This window comes from Fusarium vanettenii (genome assembly GCF_000151355.1).
Source record: "Fusarium vanettenii 77-13-4 chromosome 10 genomic scaffold NECHAsca_82_chr10_2_0, whole genome shotgun sequence".
Taxonomy (NCBI): domain Eukaryota; kingdom Fungi; phylum Ascomycota; class Sordariomycetes; order Hypocreales; family Nectriaceae; genus Fusarium; species Fusarium vanettenii.
This window is the reverse complement of record NW_003315807.1, coordinates 349,523-372,976: the sequence shown is the minus strand read 5'-3', so window position 1 is coordinate 372,976 and position 23,454 is coordinate 349,523. Positions and strand designations below refer to the sequence as shown.

General features: G+C 50.2%; 5 protein-coding genes across 5 annotated transcripts; 3 read left to right on the top strand and 2 right to left on the bottom strand.

The window, feature by feature from the left end:
• Nucleotides 1–4,230: 4,230 nt before the first annotated feature.
• On the top strand, nt 4,231–6,607 carry NECHADRAFT_85531 (uncharacterized protein; the record flags this gene model as incomplete). Its single annotated transcript, XM_003039915.1, has 4 exons — nt 4,231–4,482; nt 4,555–4,927; nt 4,981–5,737; nt 5,803–6,607. The coding sequence occupies 4 exons, from the start codon at nt 4,231–4,233 to the stop codon at nt 6,605–6,607; spliced, it is 2,187 nt and encodes a 728-aa protein (XP_003039961.1).
• A 315-nt stretch (nt 6,608–6,922) lies between these two features.
• On the bottom strand, nt 6,923–7,860 carry NECHADRAFT_102852 (uncharacterized protein). Its single transcript, XM_003039725.1, has 5 exons — nt 7,825–7,860; nt 7,656–7,766; nt 7,549–7,600; nt 7,308–7,491; nt 6,923–7,254 (listed from the first exon to the last, which is right to left on the bottom strand). The coding sequence occupies exons 2-5, from the start codon at nt 7,750–7,752 to the stop codon at nt 7,090–7,092; spliced, it is 498 nt and encodes a 165-aa protein (XP_003039771.1). The 5' UTR covers nt 7,753–7,766; nt 7,825–7,860; the 3' UTR covers nt 6,923–7,089.
• Nucleotides 7,861–13,611: 5,751 nt separating this feature from the next.
• Nucleotides 13,612–18,595, bottom strand: NECHADRAFT_50281 (uncharacterized protein; the record flags this gene model as incomplete). The annotated part of the gene is made up of 6 exons (XM_003039724.1): nt 13,612–14,760; nt 14,839–17,346; nt 17,406–17,521; nt 17,776–17,971; nt 18,127–18,216; nt 18,434–18,595. Coding segments are annotated over 6 exons (4,221 nt in total), but the record flags the coding sequence as incomplete, so codon positions are not given.
• A 962-nt stretch (nt 18,596–19,557) lies between these two features.
• Nucleotides 19,558–20,893, top strand: NECHADRAFT_85528 (uncharacterized protein; the record flags this gene model as incomplete). The annotated part of the gene is made up of 5 exons (XM_003039914.1): nt 19,558–19,612; nt 19,672–19,790; nt 19,839–20,421; nt 20,472–20,655; nt 20,710–20,893. The coding sequence occupies 5 exons, from the start codon at nt 19,558–19,560 to the stop codon at nt 20,891–20,893; spliced, it is 1,125 nt and encodes a 374-aa protein (XP_003039960.1).
• A 729-nt stretch (nt 20,894–21,622) lies between these two features.
• On the top strand, nt 21,623–23,391 carry NECHADRAFT_50131 (uncharacterized protein; the record flags this gene model as incomplete). Its single annotated transcript, XM_003039913.1, has 6 exons — nt 21,623–22,109; nt 22,156–22,240; nt 22,294–22,766; nt 22,819–22,988; nt 23,066–23,101; nt 23,149–23,391. The coding sequence occupies 6 exons, from the start codon at nt 21,623–21,625 to the stop codon at nt 23,389–23,391; spliced, it is 1,494 nt and encodes a 497-aa protein (XP_003039959.1).
• Nucleotides 23,392–23,454: the final 63 nt, after the last annotated feature.

The window sequence follows — 23,454 nt, the reverse complement described above, 5'->3', positions numbered from 1 at the left end:
GGTTCCCCGATCTGGCCGCGGCTTGTAACGCCGTTATCCCTCCATGATCACAGGGAGGGGCATTGACATTGGCACCTTTGTCCAAAAGAAATTGAACTAGGGCCATGTCTTCTTGCTCGGCGGCTGCCTGGAGAGCGGTTCTCCCAAACCAAACCCCAGCCGCCCCATTCACGTCTGCTCCCCGACTCAGGAGCAGCCGCGCCATTTCTAGCCGATCGAGGTGGTGCGAGTCGCACACCGCCTGTAATGCAGTTGAGCCCAAACAATCCCCCTCGATATTAGCACCTGCGTTCAGCAAGATTTCGGCCGTTTCAAAATGCCCGAATCTTAAGGCTTGTTCAAGTGCTGTCCCAGGTGGCAAAGACAGCAATCCATCAATGTCATTTTCCATGTGCTCCTCAATCATCTCGATTGATGTGAACCATGTGCCATCGATATCGGCCCCCTCTTGAAGCAATCGTTGGACTATTTCATTTGTGCCATGCCTAGCCGCTGCTTGAAGTGGGGATTCGGGGACGATGTAGCCTTCGGTCGTTTCGTAGAACTCGCGATAGCCCTCTCCGAAAGGAATGTTGACATCCGCCCCAGCCTGAAGCAAGATCTCGACCATTTCTAGGCGTCCCTTTTCAACTGCCACGTGGAGCGCTGATGTTAGAGTATCGGCTATATTATTGACATCTGCACCAGCATCTAGAAGAGACCTAACCATTGTGATGTCTCCGTATCTGATGGCGCTAGAGAGAGGAAATTCATCTGTGAACTGATCATATCTCCCAATGTTCGCTGAGTTGAGATATTGACCAACTTGGCGGCCAGGATCTGGGGTATCGACGGCAGTTAGGTGGTCTAGTAGCAGCTGGACTATCCGAGAGTTTCCGGAGCACACAGCGTATTGGATAGCATCCTCCGGTATGGCATTGCCGTTTTTGGGCCTGGCATCTTGAGTGAGGATGGCGCTAACCAGTTCTGCGTTTTTAAGTCGAATGGCGTTTGGCAGCAGTTGGCAAGCAAAAACCTGACATGTTGATTCTTTTCTGTTGATGATCTCCTTTAAAGCCCAGATGTTTCCGCTTTCGGTCACCCATCTCAGAAAGTCGTCGGTTTCCTCGTCTCTGAGTAAATTGTTGGAAGAAAGGTAGATGACCCGTTGAACCGCCTGCAAGAAAGGCTGCGTCTGTGAAAGGCGTTGAAGCTGGACATGCGTGTCATCGCCCGGTCTCCCCGGCATGGTCACTGGATGGCGTGACAACAGTTCAGAGAACCCTCTGTATGATCCCTGAGCTTCAAGGATTCCAGTCCAAGTTTGCTCTGGAAGTGGACTCTTAGGAAGAGTGGGGGACTGGAGAGGCTGGGATGGGGGTCTCTGGGAAGCTGGCGGGCTTCTTGGAATAACTGCATATCGTCAGTCCTGAGATAGTCGACCTTGTATTTGATTTGATGTCACTTACGCAGGCTAGCGAGGTAGTCCTGGAATTGAAACCAGGGGAGGTGATTGGGCATAACGAAGCCGCTGCTCAGGCTGGATGGCGGAGTACGGGCAACGACTCGTTCAAGATCACCACCAGGCTCAACTTGGGAGAAACGTCAGTTTTTTCGTCGGTTGTATTTCCGAGCAGACTTACTTGGCGGTGCCCATGAGGGTGGCTGCAAGTAGGCATATCTGCCGAGCTCCTTTCTCAACTTCTTGGTTGAAATGACCTTGCCATTCATCTGCAGCTCCGTCTCTTTCCCCTCCAGTTTCCGCTTGCGAACCACGGCGACGGCATGCCCCCACTCATTTTTGGAAGAGTTCTTTTTGAAATCCCAACTGTCGAGCTTGCGCACGTATTGTGCCTTGCTATTGATAGGAGGAGGGTTAGTGGGAAATTTTTTTGTACTTCAATGCCAATACAACAAGAGATTGGACTTACGTGGGCTGAAACCCATGTTTGTCTGCCATGAGTTTGATGACATCTTCCAGTTTCTTTTCTTGGGAGATGTACAGGTTGTGAATGGTGGGTTTGTGCTTCTCCCACTGGGCGTTGGGGATTCTCGGTGCCCGAGACATCTTCAGCCTGGGAGCGTTCAGCCTGGGAGCGCAAGGGGAGGGCCGGTGTAGGTAAAAAGAAAAGAAGGGGGAAAAAAAAAGATCAAAAGAGCAGTAGACACAAATTTGGGGAGGACTCTAGAGTTGATTCTCTTGATGTTGACGGGGCTTGCTGGTTGCAGAGTTGTCAATGTGAGAAATTTGAAGTAGAGTTCGGTCAGCCGTGTCCCTTTAATGCTTTTGGGTTGTAGCCCATCATCAGGACACCTGACGCGTAAAGGTTCACTTTGGGCACGTTTGCCAAAATTTGCAATGCAATAATCCCTGTTCTGATGCAGAGTACAAGCTCCTCATTGGAGTGGCGCATCTTATCTGCGCCCGGCCAGAGCTCTTTGGCCAATACGTCAGGCTTCACTCTCAAAGAAAGCTCGGCTTATTGGCTCTGCCCAAAATTCGCATTCTCGGCCCCACGACGAGGGCCAAGCGCTCGCCATGCACCCTGTTCAGCCACATCAGGCAACTCTCGGAGCTGTACCGGATGGAAGTACCACGCATTCCTATAGGCCGTTGCCATAATTCTCTTTCATGGCTAGCATGGGTGTGCTGCCGATGCACAGAGATTGGTCAGTGCCAGAATTCGTTCCGCTGGAGACTGAGCCGTGTCCAACTGGGATCAACAACAACCCCTTTGCCAAAATTTGCAATATTTTCCCTACATATGGCGAAAATCCCGACTAGGGGTCGAAGCGTGCAACTATGTCCTCCATTCCCCTTCTCTATCCTCAACCGCCACCCTCAACTTAAACCCATGGTTTTGTCCAACGAGGCCATCATCTCCATTGTTGGGGTCTTCGTGGCCATCCCTGCCGCCGGTCTGATTTTGTGGCAGCTTTGGAGGAAGTACAAATCCCCAAAGCCTATGCCGGTGCAAGCATTGGGTTAGTTTCACTCAACCAGCCCGTCCACCCTGCCGTGATAACAAGCTGACTTTAGATTTGTTGCTCAGAAGCAGGCACGCCTCTTGACTCTTATAATCATGGCCTTGAGTCTATCTCGTCTCGGAATCCAATCAACGACGTCGTTGGCTTTCGTGATGTCTCGAATTCTGCTCTAGCAATCTCGGTACCCCTCCAGTATCGAACATCCGGACTACACATATCCATTCATCCGGCTAGATGGATGCCATCCATGTAGAAAAGGGTAAACTCGACACATAGCGATTTGGCCTGGCCTCTGTTGCAGCTTCGACCTCATAGGCCAGTTCATCTTTGTGAGATTCGTGGAGGTGCATTGGAGCGCATTGGTGGGGGAAGGCTCACATGTTAAAATGTATACGACCCAATAGGCTCCTAGGTGATACCGGTTGTTATTTTAACATTATATGCCGAGCGGATGTTTTAGTGGGCTCGTCAGGGATCACCCCATTTTAATGCAGGTCCACGTTTCTTTTCTCTCCTTTGACTTGCTTGTACGTAGCCGAACCATGAGCATGTCCCAATTTTGGCTCCTAAGCTCCGACATTGTCCATCTGTGGCCCATACCTGCCCCCACCCCCGCCCCTTGCCTGTGCCCGAAATATCCTCATTGTTTATTTGCACTCTGCCCGGTAGCAGAAGGCTCAAAAAGGCCACTGTGTTAGCATTGGGTCATGATGATATGATGTGTTGATAGTCTGTTCTTTATTATAGTTGCAGCCCGGCCCTCGATGGGTTAACTGAGCCCGAAGATCGTTCCCATCAAGGTCCGGGCTGCAACTACAATAAAGAACGGATTTTTTTCACCAACTACATCCTCTTCCCTGGTCTCACATACTTCCAGTAGCAGAAGAAATTCAATATATTATCTCAAATTCGAACCTCAATAGCTGCATAAGACTCTTAGGAGGGGGTGTTAGAGGCATTGGCCGAAGCGACAGCCTTGTCGCACAAGTGGCTATGCACTCGTAAGCGAGGTGTGGTTGTCTCACTGCACTACCCCTCAGATTATCCAGTTTCCTAGCGCAGTACACGTGTATCCGCATTGTTGGCCCAGCAAGATGTTCCCATAAAGTGAATCATCACTGGGCAACAGCAGCCTCAATTTTAGGCTGAATCTTACTTGTAATGACATCTATTGAACGGTCTTATTATTTGATCTTTCCTAGTTTCTAGATTCAACCTCGTCCTCCCATTCCTCTGGTCTACACCCTTGATGGACGTCTCAAAATGGCTGACGCTACCCCTCTCTATATTCACGATCCACGTGATCTTGATTCTACCCTACGCGACAGGAGACTCTCGGGCCTCGACGTCTATGTATGGGAGCCTGCAAGCAAGTCGTTCGAGTACGGACGCCACCGACTGGGAGCGTGGAGAGTTGCACAAAGAACGAAGGCACGCCCAGATGCCATATTCTGGGGTCCAAGCAGCGAACTATACGCCAAAGACAAACGGCACAGTACTACTACATCATCGATAGTGAGTAGTACAGCTGCATCGATCTTCGGGCTCAGTTAACCCATCAAGGGCCGGGCTGTAACTATAATGAAGAACAGACGTACCACTGCATCTAGAGCGATCAGACCACGTAGAGTTTTGCAAGGTCCGCTAGCTTCATGGAATTGGGAATATCGATACCGCCCGGAGCTGCCTGATACGTCCATTGTCGTGGCTGGAGACGAGGAATCAGTGGAGGCGACATTATGTGAACATTGCGTCAAGATTCCTGTTGGGAAGCTTCTTCTCTCGGAAAGCAGCTACAAGCTGCAAGGCAAAGCTTCGTATCTAAACGTCAACTCATGCCGCCTCTGCCGCTTAGTATTTCGGCATATTAAGAACAGGCCCCCCTCCCAAGACGACGAAATATCTCTGTCTGTGAAACCAGCGGATGGCATCATGTCACCAAGACTTGTTATTCGAATAGGTACACCAAGTAGCCCCCTTTCGAACGACACAAAAATTGACACGATATCCCAGGTTCAAAACAGAGCGAGCAAGCGTCCCTTGCCATCCTCCATGGAATCGGAAGTAAAGAGTACTTTCGCTTGCTGCAGAAATGGCTGCATGAATCCAGCGCTAGTGACCGCGAGATGTATCCGTATGATCCTCCAACTCGGTTGATTGGCATCTCTCGGTCCGAAGATAGATTCATATTGCGGCTTGTTGAGACGGAAGACTTGCATTTCAGCTCGCCGCAATACATCGCCTTATCTCATCGCTGGGGCGGTATCGACACGTTCTGTACAACCACAGATAACTTCCAGGAGCGGCTGAACGACATTCCATACTCCGAGTTACCTAAGACATTTCAGCACGCTGTCATTACCAGTTGGAATCTTGGAGTCAAGTACCTCTGGATAGACTCGCTCTGTATCATCCAGCGCGACGTGAGGGACTGGCGCCGCGAGTCGGCAAAGATGGAGAATGTCTTTGCCTTCGCTCATTGTACGCTTGCGGCCACTTCAGCGAAGGACTGCAATCAAGGCTTCCTGAGCAGGTCAGCTGAAAGTTCCGTCAAACTCACTGATCCTGATTCAAACCCTGCACCATTTTTTAACATCAAGGAAACGGAAAATGATTTCAACAAGGATGTGACTCAAGGCCCGTTGAATAAGCGGGCGTGGGTATTTCAGGAACGAGTCTTATCGCGCCGAACTATTCACTTTACGGCCCAACAGACATACTTTGAGTGCGGCTCCAACGTGTGGTGCGAAGCCATGGGCCCGGAGCAGTCGTAAGTACCCAGGGCCATGTTGGGACTAGTGAGGAGTAGGAAAATACTAAATTGGCGTCTAACAGGTTAGAAAGTCCGCTACAGAAACTGCAACTTCGGCTGTTTGAGCCGGGGGGGTTTTCTCAAAAGGAAGATTCCTTATTCGAGACCTGCTTCTCCCAATACTCGAGCCTGGATATCACAAACTGCAGGGATCGCCCTGCGGGCATTATGGGCCTTGAGTCCAGATTGGCAGAGTCGTATGAGACGGCAAGTTTGTACGGAATTCTCCTCTCGTCATTCTACAACAGTCTTTTCTGGCATCGTTCAGGGGACAAGAGAATGACAGGGATTGATTTCCCGGACGAAAGCGTGCCGTCCTGGTCTTGGATGGCTTACGAAGGAGCCGTAAACTATGGTCTCTTGCCGGGTTCCTTCACAGGTTCGATCCAATTCGACAGTGCAGGAGAGGAAGATGAGGACATCAAACTCACCAACGCCGGAAAACTCGCCCCTATCCAAGAATCAGGCTTCTTGCTTATCGCTCCACTGTACCAAGTTTCAGGCAGCTACATCATGGAACCTGACGGCAGCTCCAACTGCAAAATGATGGCTGGGAACAAGTTCCTTGGGTGGCTCAGATATGATGGTGAAGACAAGAAGGTTGGTATGAATTTACTTTGCATCCGGGTTGGTCGGATTGATATTGAGGAGGAAGATGATCTGAGCGCTGGTGAGCTAGCTCGGAGCAATTTTGCTCCTATTATGCTTCTCACACCCACAATTAGAGATGGGAGGCATGTTTATAAGACATATCAAAGGCTCGGTGTGGGCATAATTAGAGAAGGATCGTTGGTGCGCGATGAGCAAGGACCGGTTTGGGTGGCGTGATTCTATACCCACGTCATCGCACTCTCACTGTCGCTGGGATCAGATTGCTATTATCTAATGGAACATGTATTTCTCGCGCAAATTCAAAGTGTCTTGACCATAAATTATGCCAAGTTAGAGTGGAAACTGTCTTCCGGCAGATATCAGATAACACGCTCTTCTATTAATGCCAAGAGAAGGTAAAGTCTACAGGTAAATGCCTTCAGACTATAGGACTCCGGTGGCAGGAATTGTTTGCTTCCCCCTATGCATAGCAGATGGCTGGATTCCAAGAGACGAGACACTTGATAGCTAAGATGCGGTTTCAAGCAAATTGGCAAACAGTGACGAACCTGCATAATGTCTTTTAGCTTAGTCAACCCATTAAGGTCTGGGTTTTAATTATCATGAAGAACACATGGGATAAGCCTAAATTCTCAAATGCAGTGTTGGCTGTTTTGACAGAGTGAGTGTCGTGGAGAACATGATCCATGCATATTCCTTCAGTCATCGTCCTCGGAGTCTCTCCGCTTCTTCTTCCTGCCTCCACCTCCAAATCCACCAGAGGTGGCGGGCTGACTTTGCAGATGAACAACCAACCGCGTCCAGGACTCTTCTTTATCCCACTCGAAGCCAGCCAAGTAAGGACGGTCCAGCTCATCGTCAGACTGCTCGATGTGTCAGTAACCCTGGGAATATTTTGGTAGAGAAAGCATTGTACCCTTTTCTTGAAAAACTTGTGAATAGCGTCGAGTGCGTCCTTGATAGTTACTCCCCTGAGGTTTCTGGCCGTAACCTCCGCGCCCAAGGGGAAATGCAAGTCGATACTTCTGACCGGGGGCTTTGTCAGATGGAGCTTAAGAATGGACGGATCTTCGACTGTGGTCGAAGATTTGTTGATTTTCCTGGCAGGATGTGAGCATCAGGTGTAGATAAATGATGTAACAAAGTGTGTGACGCACCATCCTGTTTTCTGGGTCTCGATAGCGATCTCAAGATCCATACCCTCAGCCTCTACCGACAAGAATCATCAGTCAGATATTCACATCAATTTGATTGGAGGTCTTACCCAAGTCATTGACGTCGTAAACCCCAGGAACATTGCGATGGTCGTGGTCATGGCCATGGCTTTCGGAAGTGAGAGCCTCCAGAGCTTCGTCCGACATAGTTGATAGTTTGACTATAAGGCAACATATGTCAGCATGATCCCGAGGAGATCAGGGCCTCACCAAACTAACGTGATTTGATTGAGGCGGTGAGGCTATTTGAGATTTTGATGGACGAAGAAGGAAGAAAAATGACCTGATTCTTGCGGGGAGGAAGAAGGTACTAAATATCTCGAGGTCTGAGACATTGACATCATCACCAAGCCCATACTAGTGTTGTTTGGGCTAGGTGGCTTTGCTGATCGGGATCAAAAGCCTCCAATTGCGATATGGGAACACGCGCCCGAGTGATCATTTTGCATTAGAGCTTCTTACACGTCATCAGAGGCTTTTATTTCAAAGTTCCCGTGAGATCTGACAGGCAAACAGAGTTGAGCATACAATGGTGGTGGGGGACTGAGTTCAAGGTCCGCGGTCATTCTTTAGCGTCGATCTGGAAGTTAAGGTCAAGTCGGTCAGCCACTAGCAGAGGTAAAATATGTCACTGTAATTATTCAATGATACCCTATCTACACTACTCTAGTAGCTTGGCCAACATCCTTCCCCTTCAAGTTCACCTAGAAGCTCGACTTCCTTCACAAACTTGGTATCCATGAGGGGAGGTGAATGTGAGAAAGCCATTGAGGTAAAGGCTCCATGGACATGGATAAGCCTTGAGGTCCGGGTTCTCGCCCTCGATGTCGTAAACTCGAAGTACAATGTACGCGTTGTTGGGGTCGTCGTCAAACCTCTGCATCTATGAAATCATCAGCTCGGTTACACAGCAAAGGGGTTCTCGTAGAAGCCATACCGCGTTGACTTGATTCTGGCTAACGTAGAATATTTCCCCGCAACCGCCAGTGGTGGTCTTGACCTCCAGGTGATAGGTAGTGTTACTGGCATAAGCTGGGTTGAGATCCAAGCCGACTTGTAGGAGGAACTGCTTCATATGGCCGTGGGTATCGAGGTACGTAAAGTCGCTAAAGTCTCTCTCGAGTTCCGTGAAGGGCGGATGTCCGTTCTCGACTCGTAGCCTACTGGTCCAGTTTTCAAAGGACCAGTCACTGACATTGCGTTCGAACAGAGCATGAATCTGCAAAAGAAGATAAGCATCGGGGTAACAAAGACAGAATAACGGTATCTTACGAAAGCCTCTCCGAGGAACCCAATCTTCCTCGTTCTGACTTGATGTGCAGTCGACGTAGAGGTCAATTCTGGAACGCGATCCTGATCTTCACCAGCCTCTGTTGAGGAGCCTGGGAGGACTCCTGCTACAGGGATATTTGCCTGAGTATGAGAATGTTGAAGGGCGTGTAGAAGCCTCTCGCTTCGAGACCGAGCTTCAACAAAACCACGCGTTATGGGACGCTTCGATATCCGGTAATTCCTTGCACTTCTGGCCACGCTCTGAAGGCGTGATTGGAAGGAAGGGATCAAGTCGCGCAGGGAGTACTGGGCCAGAATCTGTTCCGAAAAAGTGGAAAGATTCTGTTCGGAAAGTCGAGACGGCTGGTTGACGGCAATGAATTGTCCACTCGGTTCATCAAGAACCATCACTTCGGGCTCTGTTGCAGCCGAGACGGTCAGGCTGCTAATGGCTCCCGCATCTGGTGGATAACGATTGTGCTTAGCCATGATTGTGTTCAACTCGCCAAGTGGAGCAGTCAGCAACAAGTTGAAGAGATTAATATCTTGGGGCTTGATATCGTGCTGTTTAGAAAAGAACTCGGCTAGTTTGTAGTTGACCTCAGCCTGTTTGGATGGAGGAGTGACGGCACGGAAGTAGATTTCTGTGTAGTCAGGCGTTTCTTGGATCGTGGCGAACTCGTTGTCTTCTTCAACTGTGGTGGAGCCGAGACTTCTTGTGATGACAACAGATGGTACAGACCACACTCGCAGGGGCCTGGTGTCCTGTCTCGAACCGAGATCGGGTGGTGGATTGAGACTGGAGATGTTAGCAGAGTTGGCGTGGACCAAAAACCCTCAAGAGTTACTAACAGAGAAAAGTATTGAACTCGAATCTTGAGATCTCGTTCGGCTGACATGTCGTGGATTTGCGTCCCTCGTGGCTCGACGGTCTCTTCGATGGCGGATGAAAGGTACTTGCTCCGGGAGTTCATCCTTGAGAAGAAGGAGTCCAGAACATTCACCACCCTGACGGAAAAGTTGAGGATGTTAACCTTGCCTCGGAAGGCTGCTTCCAATGTTAACCTGTCCGGAATATACCAATCCGCATCGTGTAGGGATCTCAGGAGCACCTCAAACTTTGTATCAGGATGCTGGGTTCGCACAACGGGGAAGACTTTGGCATGTAGAATGCGCAGGTAATGTGTCACTGGCAATTCAGATCCTGCTGTCAGACGTTCGCTCAGCATCGTCAACAGTTCCTCGCAGCGTTCGGCCATTCCGTCCGAGGATTCCTCATGTAGTAGGCAGAGCTCATCTGCAATGTTTTCGATGCTGGCAGGTCCAACACCAAGGATATTGCAGAACAACCTCCTACAGTCGCCGTAACGGTTCGATAGCTTAGTTACCTGCTTTAGGGCTGAAGGTGCACTCCACACACATGAAGCGTGTGTGACCCATTCTGGATTAGGTCTGGCCACAAACACCAGAGGTTTTGAGTTGAATACTTCCCTGAAGACAAATGTTATTATCTATAAAGAAATACAAGAGATGGGCGAAGGTCTTACAAGATATCTTCAGCTTCTCCATCTAGGCTTAGAGACAGCCCGTGGTAGGTCTCATGGATGAGGTCCCTGTCAATCGATTCGATAGGGAGACTTGCCAGTGCCTGAAGCTCCTTTAACCTGGAAGCGGTATTGGGTGCCGTGAGGATCCCAAACTGATCGAGAAATCTCCACCTCTCGGGAGTTGGTAGAGCAGCAAATGGAAGATGCGGACACGCCCGCAGAAGATCTGAAGTCGGTATGGCCAACTCGCCAAGTCGCCGACGAGTACCATCACGACAATCCACCTGGAGTTCTGGGACGGCTGGGAATAGTCGAGTGTGGATGGAATTGCTTTTCCAGAGTTGCTCGACAACCAGCAATAAATCTGTCACACTTTTCTCTCTGAGAAACACCCATTCGGCGCTCAAGTAGTTGTTGCTGATGAGAACTGGGATTGACGAGATGTTTTCGGATTTCAAGAGCCAGCGTTTAAGCTCATCTTTGACGGCGCTATTCTCACCACAGATTGTGCTCACGTATCGTTCATCCAGGATGTAAAATGGATGCCTTGGCGTGTTTCTGTACTTGTTGACGAGACGGGGCTTGGCTGCGCGGTCGTCAATGTAGAGTTGATGCTTGCGACGGGTGGAAGCCTCATAGTTGTTGGCGTAGAAAAAGATCTCGGGGGCGCCTTGTCCTGGGCGTAGATGCCGATACTTAAATAGGTAAGCCACATCGCTTATAAGGTCCTCCGGTTGGCGGTCTGACAGGTCGGAACCATTGCCAGCATGGAGTTCCATGATGAGATTATAGACTTGAGATGGGGTGTAGTCTAGGATGCCCAAGAATCGGTAGAAGCGTCTTCTAACCGAGTCCTGGCATGCCGTCCGGTCGATGATCGATATGCTGATACCACTAGGAACATATTCGTCCTCAGCCTCAGAGGCCATGTAGAGGTGTTCAGTTTTGGCGTTGACCCATGAACCGTCTCGAAGAGGAATAATGGGAAGCTCCATCAGAAGGTCCCTGAGATCCGTCTCGTCACAGAAGAGACTGGCGACGTGCTGATGCCACCCTGGCGGATTGGCGTCAAGGCCAGCAGAGCCGACCTCTGCGACCCAAGTTGAGAACTCTTCGCACAACTCGAATGTACCAATTCTTTGGACTCCAAGAAGGCCAAGCTCCTCAAAGACACCATCGTAGTTAAATGATAGATGCTTCTCCCGTAGAGAAGGGGAGTCAAAGAGGGCCTCCCCTTCAAACCTGAACTTGCGGGGCATGAACTTGAGCTCTGGGGGTTTGTAAGGACCAGCGACAGGGTCTCGCGATCCGAGAATCTTCTCATCTTTAAGATTCCGTATGATAGCTTCGTGCAGCTCGTTCCAGAAGGGATGCGCGTGTCGATGATGTTTGATGTACTTGGGCCACGAATATCGTAGTCCCCCTTCTGAGTGGCTTGCTGGAATAGCTGCAAACCGTTTCACAGCTTTCAAGAAGGCTTTTCGGACGGCGTCCCATAGGGCTGCGTTCCACTTGCGACCATAATCGAGGCCTTCACGACTTGCTACAAGTAGAAAGTCGGCATGAATAAGGAACTATGATTAATCAAGTTAGCAACCCCCTCTAGCGTTTCATCTTGACCACAGATACATACCTTGAATCCAAAGTCATCGATCGGGAGAAAAGCAAATGCCTTTTGCGGGCTAATCTTTGGTTTGGAGTGTTCAATAGGAAAGGCCAGGATAACCTCAGACGTCGTGATTCCCTCTCTCCGGACATCCTTGGGTATTTCGCTGGTCCTGTATCGCGCGATGGAATATCCCATCTTTCCAGATGTGGCTTCATCTTGATGGTTGGAATGAATAGTGACGATCTCTCCCAGCGCGGCAGAAGTATCACCTTCAATGTGATAGGACTTTCTGGTGTCGCCAACTTGGATGTTCAACCCACGGAGGTTTTTGAGGAAGATGAGAAGCTGAGGCTCGATATTCCGCAGGTCAGTCTCGATCTCGACGCAGTCTTTCTCATCTCTCAGTTGGAGAAGGAACTGGGTATGGTCGGGAAGGCGTTGTGTGCTCGGAAAGGCGGAGCGGATGGGAAGGATCATGCCGAGATGTTCATTCCGGTCGAACTTGAACTCGTAGGGGCCGCTCGCAACATGGACAATGTCGGCGGCCTTGAAGACCGACTTGAAACCGATTCCCTTCTCACCTATGTAGCCTCTCTGTCCATTGGTTGCCCCCTTCTTGGTGCTCTGTCCAACTTGGGTTATAGCGTCGATGTCTGCAAATGTGAAGCCAGCTTCATTGCAATCCGTTCGCAGATATCCTGTATCATATTCCGAGAACAACGTCAGACTGAGGCTTGGCGTCACTCCGGGCGAAAAGGTGGTATCGTCGGCATTTTGAATGAGTTCGAGAAGGAAGTGTGAAGGGTTTTGGTAGAGCTGATCCGAGACCCTAACTCTCGTGTTAATACTTGGATTTTGGCTCCCGAGAGGAACACTTGCACGTCAAGAGTTGCGATGAGGCTTAGTTCTGTCCGGCTTGGCTGTGCATTTCGTTGTCGTCCGGCACCGTACTCTCTCCGGATGTACTCAATCTGAGCGTCAGCGGCCAATTTGGATATCGCCTTGTTACTCATCAGGAATGCAGTGACACAGAGATAATACTCAGAATATGAGGAACTGATAAAAGAGGTTTGGAGGGAGTAGATGGAATACAACGGTGCTTGATTCTTGGTTTGAAAGATCATACCAAGCCGGGCCTTGATGAGATAACTGAGCCAGAAGACGCAAGGAAGATAACTTCCTAGAAAGACGCTATTTTTGGCAAGGCATTCTTCGAGAGGCCGCTCAGAGACCTAAGATCGATAACATGTTTCTGATGTCGGTAGGCCTTGGTATGGCCGCATGATTCAGACCCATTAACCGGGCCATGTTGGCTCTACGCGACCCTCCATTCTGCTATGATATGAGTTAATTGGACCATAAAATGGAAAAACGTTAAATTTAGTTACATGCTAAGCCTCCTGCTTAGACTTCTTGAAACATCTTCAACCAACAACATTTTTCGCCTGCATCTTTCTTGACCATCTCTCCCTGTTATCTCGACTCATTGTTTCTACTATTATGGCCTACTCAATGCTGAACTTTCGGGGACAACTTTCTTCCATGCATCCGGCCCTTCCATTAATAATGACGCCAATTTCAGAAATCCACATGATTCTCCAGCTCTAGAAAACGGTGAAACAGGACTAAATCGTCCCGATACGCAATTGCAACCCGCAAGGTGTGCCCGCCTACCATCCGAATCACGGGCTCTCCTCCGCTTCTCCACAAAGGCGGTATGAAAAAGTATCTCGTGTAATGTGTCGTCTGTGCGCTGACGTCGAGACAGATTGAGCACACCCATCCACGACGGCAAAGAAAGAATATCTTGGACTTATAGACTCCGAGGATCATGCCGACTTTGGCTACCAGTTCTTTAGTAGTCCCGGTAAGTGAAACCGTTGAGGCCGCCGGACCAAGCTCCGTGGCATCCAGTCTGATGAATGCAGTGTCTTTTGAGCACGGTATTGCTTGCACCAGTGTTTTGATACCACTCTGGTTGCACCAGTCGACAGGTATCGAAAGCGGTTCCATGCTTAAAGGAAGTTGCAGCTCGATGCCCTTCTCGCTGGACTCTTTCCCAAGTCCATCCCATTTGTAGAGATGGACTTGGTTCCCTTGGAACAGCAACAGGCGCGATGGGTCGGTAGGATGGAGTGTCCACCTGTCTGCTTCGGTAGACTCGCCGCTGATCACGACCTTCTCCTTATCACACAGCTCTTCGCCATCGGGTGTCACCAAAAGCATGGCGAGACTGTCCTGCTTCACCAACATCTGGATGACGGCCCCGGACGCCCTGTGCGACAGAAGTTGCTCCCTCTTTCTCCACGGAGCCTTCGACAAGCGGTGAGCTTCACATTGCCCTGAGATGTCTGCGCTGAAGAGAATCTTCTCTCGTGGCTGCCACTCCAGGTGTCGTATACTGGCCGTGTGTAGCTGCATCTCAAAAACCTGCTTCCCACTCGACACGTCGTGAATCGTCACAGATCCGTTCTCACGCCCGCAGAAGACAAAGTTGTCATCATCTGCTTGGGTTATAACTGTGATGACCCTATCATCGTCGAATGGTCGTGTGAAGAAGATACCTGGGGCGTCAAGGGAGGGTTGAGCGGAGTCGCCAGGGTCGCTCGAATCGTCATCAACGGAATGCTTTCTCATCAACACGGATGGCTCCCAGACATTGCAGGCGGTACCACGGATGTCATAGAGTCGCAAGCTGTTTGAAGCAAACATTATGCCCGTTGCAACCTCGTCGAGTCCCTGGATTCGGTGCAGGATGCGCAGACTATCGAAGTTGAAGAGACAGATGCCTCCCTCATTGTCTACAGCACCAAGAGTACGACCATCTGGGGAGCTGGCGAGAAGGGTTGCATGAAGGCTGTAAGAGTTCCGTTGGCGAGTATTCCCTCGTCCCCATCCGCCCATTTCCACAGTCACAATCTCCCCATCTTGGTAAGCGACCGCCATGAGAGCGGACTCGACAGCTGGGTTAAAAGCCACATCCAACACCTGAGGTGGGCGCACAGCCAACTCAGTCCCGGTCTTTTTGAACCTGCAAATCTGTTCCAGGTTGTCGTCCCCGTCCAGTTGAAATAGCATCAAGTGAGAGCTGCGATACGCCACTGCTGCAAATCCGAGGATAGGATTTATGCGGACAAACGAGAGGACGTATCTCTTGGTTGGAGTTGCCCAGTCAGTTGGGTTCTGATCTGAATCTGAGCTGTCTTCCATGACCGAGACAGGCTTAATCTCAGAACCGTCTGCAGTTGACAATGTCGAGATGGCTGACTCGATGCGGAGGTTATAGACCACAAACAGCTTGGAATCATCCGCATTGAAAGAGATTGTCCTCACCTGTGCCTTGAGAGGGATGTTCCACATCTCTTGATCGGGCAACTTCCAGAGCTTCATGTTTCGAGGACCACATGAGACAAGGACCTTGGTCGTGTTACCAAGAAGGAGATGTTGCACGGGTACAGACTTTGCAGCGATAAAGTGATTCAGCGTTGTGACGAGTTCGAGTGTGGAATTGTTGAAGAGTCTGATCTTCCCATTGGAGAGACCAACGGCAAGATATTGCTGGTTGGAAACAAGGGATCGGGGCTTGGCTGAGAGTAACAAAGCTGAGAGCCTGTCATCCCACTTGACGTTTGATGAACAGATGAGCTTTGAGCGACATCGACTGGCGAATGTTTGGTGAATCCTCGATGATGTCGGACAGAGAAGAGGGATCACTGTCCTGATGGTCTGAGGGACGTCGATGAGGTACGGTCCAAAGATTGTCACTAGCCGTGTGAGCTCGTCTACCCATTCGGCTGCCTTACCAAAGGGTGGACACTCATGGCGAGCTAGGTATGTCTTCAAGTGCTCGACTGCTTTGATCAGTGGGCTCAGTCTCTGCTTCAGAGCAACTCTCTCGACCCAGGTGAGTATGGTGGAGTCCATGAACTTGACAAGTAGCGAGAACAAGTGTGGTGATGTTGAATGGGAGTGGGCCATGTGGTAAGCGAAGTTGGCATCAGCATAGTCGTCGAGGGTAGATCCAGACACACTCGGCACAAGCAAGCCCCGACCGGTGAAGCGTAGGTCAAACTTTCGATCGTTCAAGTTCTGCAGGCAAATAGCAGCCATGGTCTCATGAGCCTCACGGAGGTTGATGTAGAAGCTTGAGTCAGTCGACGATACAAAGTCCTTGACCGTGGGATGCATCACTTGGACATGCGACTCGTTATCAACCGAGACCAGGCCCTTGCAGATCTGTGAGAAGACGTGATCAGGCTCGGAAGCAAGAATGGTACGGCCGCAATCTAGCTTCACAGCCACTTTGATGACGTCCGTGGTGAGAGGTTCAGCAGCGCAAACCGCCCATTTGATGATGCATTTCGCCAGTTCGGCACTGGATGATTGCTCAATCTCTCCCAGGATTCTCGCGTAGAGCTTGCTCATCTCCGGAGGTGTCTTGATAAGCTCCGCCAGCATGTCCTCGACACTGTAGAGGTCATCTAGACGATCCAGGATGAGAGATGCCCAGAGAAAGACACCGTTTGACCGTTTGACGATCTCGGAAACAATCTCACCCTCGCCACCCAGTTGTGCTAATCTCGGTTGAGATCTGACAAAGTTTGAGATGTCTCTCAAGGACCCTTCTTGACCGGTATGTAGCTCGGGGAAGTTGAGATGCTCCCGGTCAAGTAGGCGACCAAGATGCGTGTTTGTCCGACTCGTAGCAAAGACGCGGAGAGGGACAAAGTTGAGCTTGGCAAACATCTGGATGAAGGCCACCAACGACTTGTGTGGACACTCATCTAGGGCGTCAATGACCCAGTACTGAGGCTTGGAGAAGTTGCACTTGAATATGCGGCCGAGGAAGATGTTGTTCCAAATGACAGTGTGATCATGGGTATTGGCAGCATACCCCTCCTCAATCATGGAGATGAACGATTGCCGTACACCGTAGTTGATCCAAGCCATCTGAAAGGCTAAGCTTCGAAGGAGGTGTGTGACGGTGGCCTTGGAGTTGTTCTTGAAGAAGTAGTAGCTGCAATCCTCATTGTGGCCTTCAAGGTGCTTAATGACGTGCGCGGCTGCCACCGACTTGCCAGATCCAGGAGGGCCGTTGAGCCAGAGAAGCCTTGGCTTGGCACCGATTGGGCTCGTGTCAAGAGGTCCGATATCCAGGTCGTCGTTGACGTTGCAGTCGACCCATTCCTGGAACTTGTCGTGGGTCGTCAGCCACTCACACGACCCGCCATGACGCTTGTGGGCCTCCGTCAAGACGTCCTTTGTTGGGCGCTCCGAGACTTCGAGATAATCGCTGATTGTCTTCATCTGGGCCTTGAGGAGCTCGACCTGCCTGCAGTCATCTGCGAGATCCTTAGCTAGTGGCTCACAACGGTAACATGTGACTTACAGTCTTTGTCAATGTCTTGGATCGTGGTCTGGAAACATCGGTACAAGGTAGCAAAGTTTGAGTTGTTGGAATCATCAAACTTGCAGAGATGGCGATGGTCTGCGTTGAGGTATCTCGTTTGCTCCCCAGGTAGCCCTGGAACCCATGTTAGTCGAGGTTGCAAATCTGGATCAGTAAACCTGCCTATCACAGCAGAAGTCTGGGGGACGATCAACTGGCCACTGGTGGGGATCGATTCGTAGAATGACCAGAGATGGACAGATTTTGGGATGTGCCGAAATTCGTCATTGATGGCCTGTGCGTAAGGTTAGGATAGTTGAAGATCGATCCTCGTGACATAACCTTAGGGAGACTTACCTGAACTGTTGGAGAATCAGGAAGAAGTTCCTTGGCGTATTCTTTAGCCCCCGTTGGATGGGAGAGTCTGAGATAGTAGTCGAGATAGACCGCAGAGTTTGCCCCACGATGTGGTGTTCCCAGGAAGTAGAAAGTATGGACTCGGTCAATCATGGCCTTGTGTAAGGGATCGCGACTGCCCAAGAGATATGCCTGGTAAATAGTTAGTCAAGGAGACCGTTGAGGGTCATCCGATAACAGCAACCTTCTTGGCGACAAGCCCTCCCATGCTGTGCGTCACAAAGACGATGGGTGTCTTGACTAGTTAGCTTCTTGGGCTTCGAGAGACTACAGAGGGGAGAACTCACTGGCCCATTTCGCTGGAGTGCAATCGAGTTGGACATGTCCGTGAGCAAAGCCTGGGCAAAGTCATGGATCATGAGAGGACTCTTCCCTCCCTTGGACCACTCCGACTCGTAGCCGAAACTGTGTATCCGGGCATAACGGAACCCGGCTTCGTACGGAAGCCATTCTTTGGGCCAGAAGGATGATTCATCCTCGGCATCGTAACACCAGGTCTTCCTCGAATCACCTTGCAGCCCGTGGATCTACAGAACATGAGCAACAGAGCGCGATGGAAACGGACGCTATCTGCTGTCTCAAAAGGCAACTAACAAAGATGAAATCGACTCGCGACTCGGACGGTTCGTAGAGGAGGTTCAAGCCCGTGGGTCCCTTTGTCTTCGTAGGCTTGGCGACGGAGATTTGCGAGCCGGAGATGGAGGAACGTATTCGACTACGCCATCGTCCACGGAGGAGAGCGGGGGCCGAATGTCGTTGCCCGCTCGGAGACGTCGTTCTCGGAGATTCAAGAATCGGAAGGGGAGACTAGAGATCCCAAGATTAGCATAGGTCCGATAATGTGGGAGAGGGAAGATATTCACCAGAGGATCGTCGTAGTCAACCATGGTGACCCATGAGTCAGAACTCTTCTAGTAGGTTTCGAGTATAAAAGAGCTCAGACGAAAGAGGAAAGTACTAAGAGTTCCAAGAGATTCTCAGAGTCAAACATACTCGGTGGATGAGGTGACTGTGACATCGAAAGGACGCAGAGGGCACGCCTGTTGTCAAACACGGCGGGCATAGCAGAAACCCTATCATTCTCGGCTGAAAGTCCTACGTGGCTCTGCAGTCTCAGGCAGAGAAAAGTGCAGCCATGCAGACAAGGCAGCAGAGACTCGGAAAGAAGCAAACACAATTCATGCAGAAATGAGGCGCTGTCAGCAACACACCGACTGGTCTGGGGTTGCTTTGTCGCAGCCCAACAATCTGTATCAAGAAATCTTGAAATGGAGGCGGGGTAAGCGTCGTGTGCCCTCCTTCTCTTTTGAGCCAGTCCAGAGCTGGAAGATACAGGCCGTCATTGTTTTTAAATGTGATCCTTTGTCTTCGTAGGCTTCTTGCACGATAGTCTTCACGCCTATAGACGAGCAAGGCCCTCTTGGCTCATTGCAGCCGCAAATTTGTTTGGATTGAAAAGGTCCAAGGCAGAAATGCTTCGAAACCTGTGTAACCACCCAGTATGAACATTCGGTATGTGATACGGTGTACATCAGCTGAAACTCATACAGCGGGGTGGCAGGAGAGGAATCAGGCTGAGAGAAGGATTCAGCCAAAGGACGTGGCACCAACAATGCTATTCAAAAGCCACAAGACGCTGGAGGCCTTCTCCAGCTCTTTTTACCATTGTTCATCTTCCGACCCTGCCACCACTCCTCACCAATCGCTCCGCAAGCAACATGGCCAGAGACGAACGAGACGTAGACAAGAAGCTGGACAAGGCCTTGTTGGCTTGTGAGTGCCATGAAACTGATTGAAGTTAAATCTGGCTGCTAATAAGAAGCATTTGGCAGGCCTGCCTAAAGATGGGAATGTCATCTCGTGCGTCCCTTTGGGTCTGAGCGACTACTGCGACACGTTGAAGATCGGTGTCCAAGTCCCAGACGGCAGCATCCAGCAATTTTTTGCCAAGGTATGAAAGCCGATTGACATACAGAATGAGAATTAACAACGCTGGCAGATATCCAGAGGTCAGGCTGGCTACGACTTGTTGCTGGGAACAAATGCGTCAGAGAGTAGCCTGCACTCATTCATACCGGAACACGTTCCTCGCCCCCTCGGCTTCAGCACCTACGAGTCGGATCCCAACCGTCACTTCTTTCTTATGGAGTGGGTGGACATGCGAGACGACGACCTCCCCGAGCCCGAGGCCTACATGGCGCCGGTTGTGGCTCTCCACTCGAGAAGCATTGGCATGTCTCCCACAGGCAAGTTCGGATTCGGAGTGAACACTGCCTTTGGCAACCTACCACAGGTCAATAAGTGGGAAGATTCATGGGAAAAGTGGTGGACCGACTACATGACCATGATTCTGAATCGTGAAGAATCTCTACGAGGACCTCACACACCAGAGGACAAGGAACTCAAGGATCAATTTCTTACCAAGGTGCTACCCCGGTATCTGCGCCCGCTTGAGTCCAATGGGCGCTCGATTAAGCCCTGCTTGCTGCATGCAGACCTCTGGCCTGGAAATATCAAGTATCAGCTGGAAAACGAGACGGCCATTGTATACGACTCGAGTGGACTTTGGGGTCACAACGAAGGTATGAATCCGATCTCTGCGCTCATGAGTGCTGGGTATTGACGGTCATAGTCGACCTTGGTGTCATCCGGAACCCTAGATACCCTCTCGGATGTCCATATCTCAAGGAGTACTGGAAGCACATCCCCATTTCGGAGCCGCAGGAAGACGCCGACAGCAGGAATATCATGTACCTTGTGCGGAACCAGGCTCTTCTCGCCAGTCTTTATCCAGAAGACCATTCACTTCGAAACAGGTATGCCTCTTATCGAATAATCCTACGAGCTTATATACTGATCGATCCGTTCAGCTTTGTCAAGACAATGAGGGTTGTTGTAGACAGGGTCCTTGAAGAAGAAGCGCGTGGAGGAGCGAACGGTAGCTCGGTCCCTGACGGCTCTCGAAATCCAGCCTTTGTGGAGTTGGAGAAGAATGGCGTGTCGCAGCCGCGCGTGGCTCAACTTGAGACAGGAGGGATGAACTCTACCGATTGAGTTGATGCAATTGTAGATTCCTGGAATCATGGGAAACTTTGTTTAGCGCTTCATCTACCAATCTTGTCAAACACCGAATGAACTTGTACGTCCGTCACATTTCAGCCATCGTCAAATTGCTCCTTGCAATCTCTCGGTGCACAGTGTATCTAACAGTAAGCGATCGCCGGCCTCAGTGTCTCACGCAGGGTAGTTGTCTCCCCCTCAACCGGTCAGCCCCCGTGTAGACAGTGGTGTTATAGTTGTGATCAGGCTGTGATCTTTGTCTTCCCATTGGCGGGGTATGTGATGACCAGGGCCCTGCAGATGGTTGTTGTTATTTGAAAAGCAGGCTCTCAGCTCAGCACTGCTATTGGTTTATCCAACCAGCCGGTTTCGCATCACGCGACCTCGTAGCGACATTCTCACCTCGATGTGACGGTCTCGCCCAACTGCATACAGCAGCTGAGAGAAAGCGTGCGTGTCGCAGATCCTTCAACCGTGCCGCTTCCCCGGCCTTGGCGATAACCATCGGAATGCATGTCGCTATTGTAGGAAAGAAAATGCTTGTCGCTGAAGCGGGGAAGACGTCTCTTTTCTCGATTGTCGATGCTGTAGCGCCACCAACAGGTGAGTCGATGGCCAGGGCTCTCATCCTCCTCGACTTGCTACAGAGGTGTATTCCATGAGAAAGATCGTTCTCTGTGTCACTTTTTTTGTATATTTTATACAGAAATTTCTTGTTTGAAAATGGTTTCTTCTTCGGAAAAGGTCCCCGGCGACGTTCTTGAAGGCAGCCATAACGTCCCTCTTCAAGATCCAGAGGCCATCAAGGCAAACCAGCCCACAACACAAACAGTGGTCACTACCGCTAGTTCATCAGAAGAACCTCCATATTCTGTCTTTACAAAATGGCAAAAGCGATGGATCAACATGAACTCCTCGTTTGCGGCGATGTTTTCAACGCTCAGCAGTTACATCTACTACCCTGCACTGACGTCCGTGTCTCAAGATCTTGGCGTTTCTCTATCCTTGATCAATCTTACAGTTACTTCATACCTTATCATCGCAGGCATAGCACCAGCCTTTCTAGGAGATATGGCAGATCAGAGCGGCCGTCGCCCGATTTATATGTTAATGTTTGTCCTGATGATCAGCGCCAACATCGGCATTGCTTTGCAACACAGTTTTCCTGCTCTGCTGGTGCTGCGCATGCTGCAAAGTGCTGGCTCTTCCCGTACGTACCCTCTCATAAGCTATCATGTGATCCTAACAGAAAACAGCAATGATATCTGCGGGCTATGGGGTTATTGCAGATATCACGGCTGTGAATGAGCGTGGCGGCTTTGTTGGGATCTTACTTGTCATGTAGGTATCAGCCAATACAAGTACACCAAAAAATGTGCACTAACCTCGTCAAGGACTGATATTGCGCCGAGTCTGGGCCCTGTGATAGGCGGAGCAATCACAAATGAGCTTGGCTGGCGCTGGGTCTTTTGGTTCCTCGTCATACTCACAGGCACTCACTTCATCATCTTGGTCCTTTTTATGCCCGAGACCCAGAGGAACATCGTTGGGGATGGAAGTGGCAAAGTTACCGGCGTCTACTGGAGCCTTTTCACTCTATTCCAAAGCCGTGAGACCAGAATGAACCGACCAGAGATTAAACGACCAACGCGACGTTACCCCAACCCTTTATCTTGTCTCCCGATCCTTCGACATAAGGAGTCGTTCCTAACGATACTGATATACGCCATTACCTACTCGGTCAAGATGACCCTCCAAACAGCACTCGGTGCGCAGTGCGTCGAGATATACAAGCTGAACTATCTTACGAGTGGCTTGGTATATCTACCTTCGGGGGTCTCGGGAGGGATTGCATCGTATTTCACTGGTAATTACCAACACCCTGACATTTCTCTGTGTTGATCTAATAAGACTTTTAGGGAGATATCTGGACTGGAATTACAAAAGGACTGCTGAGAAGCTGTCCGGCTATGGTCGCGATTCACCGCTCTTCCCCATAGAGAGGACGCGTCTCAAGGGCATCTTTATCCTGATTACTATTAGCTCTCTAGGAACCCTAGGCTATGGCTTAGCATTGATGACCAGGGCGGTGTGTGGATCGTTCTTATTACGAGAGCTTATACTAACTTGGACATCTAGCACATTTCCGTCATGTTAATCATGCAGTTTCTAACTGGAGGATCAACAGCAAGTACATTCACAGTGAGTGCCCTCATTCCTCATTATGCACATGTTACTGATATTGTTAGATGACTTCAACTTTACTCACGGATCTCAACCTGAATAGATCCGCAACAGCTCATGCCGCCTCAAATATTGTCCGATGCCTAATGGCCGGAGGAGCAATCGGTATCATGGATCCGCTGATCAATTCAATTGGTTTCGGCTGGTGTTTTGGTATCTATGCTGCTGTTGCTCTCTTAGAAATTCCCGTGGTAGTCTATTTGTACAAGATGGGAGATCGGCGGACTCGGCAACATGGGTCGTCATGAGATTAGTGGGCTACACTCTAGAAGCCTACTTCATATTATTCTGCAAGAAATATTGACGACTAT

Coding starts and splice junctions, on each gene's coding strand:
- NECHADRAFT_102852 (XM_003039725.1), bottom strand. CDS start 7,752: ATGTCGGACGAAGCTCTGGAGGCTCTCACTTCCGAAAGCCATGGCCAT. Junction 7,601..7,655: donor TTACGACGTCAATGACTTGG/GTAAGACCTCCA, acceptor TCTTGTCGGTAG/AGGCTGAGGGTATGGATCTT. Junction 7,492..7,548: donor GAGACCCAGAAAACAGGATG/GTGCGTCACACA, acceptor ACATCCTGCCAG/GAAAATCAACAAATCTTCGA.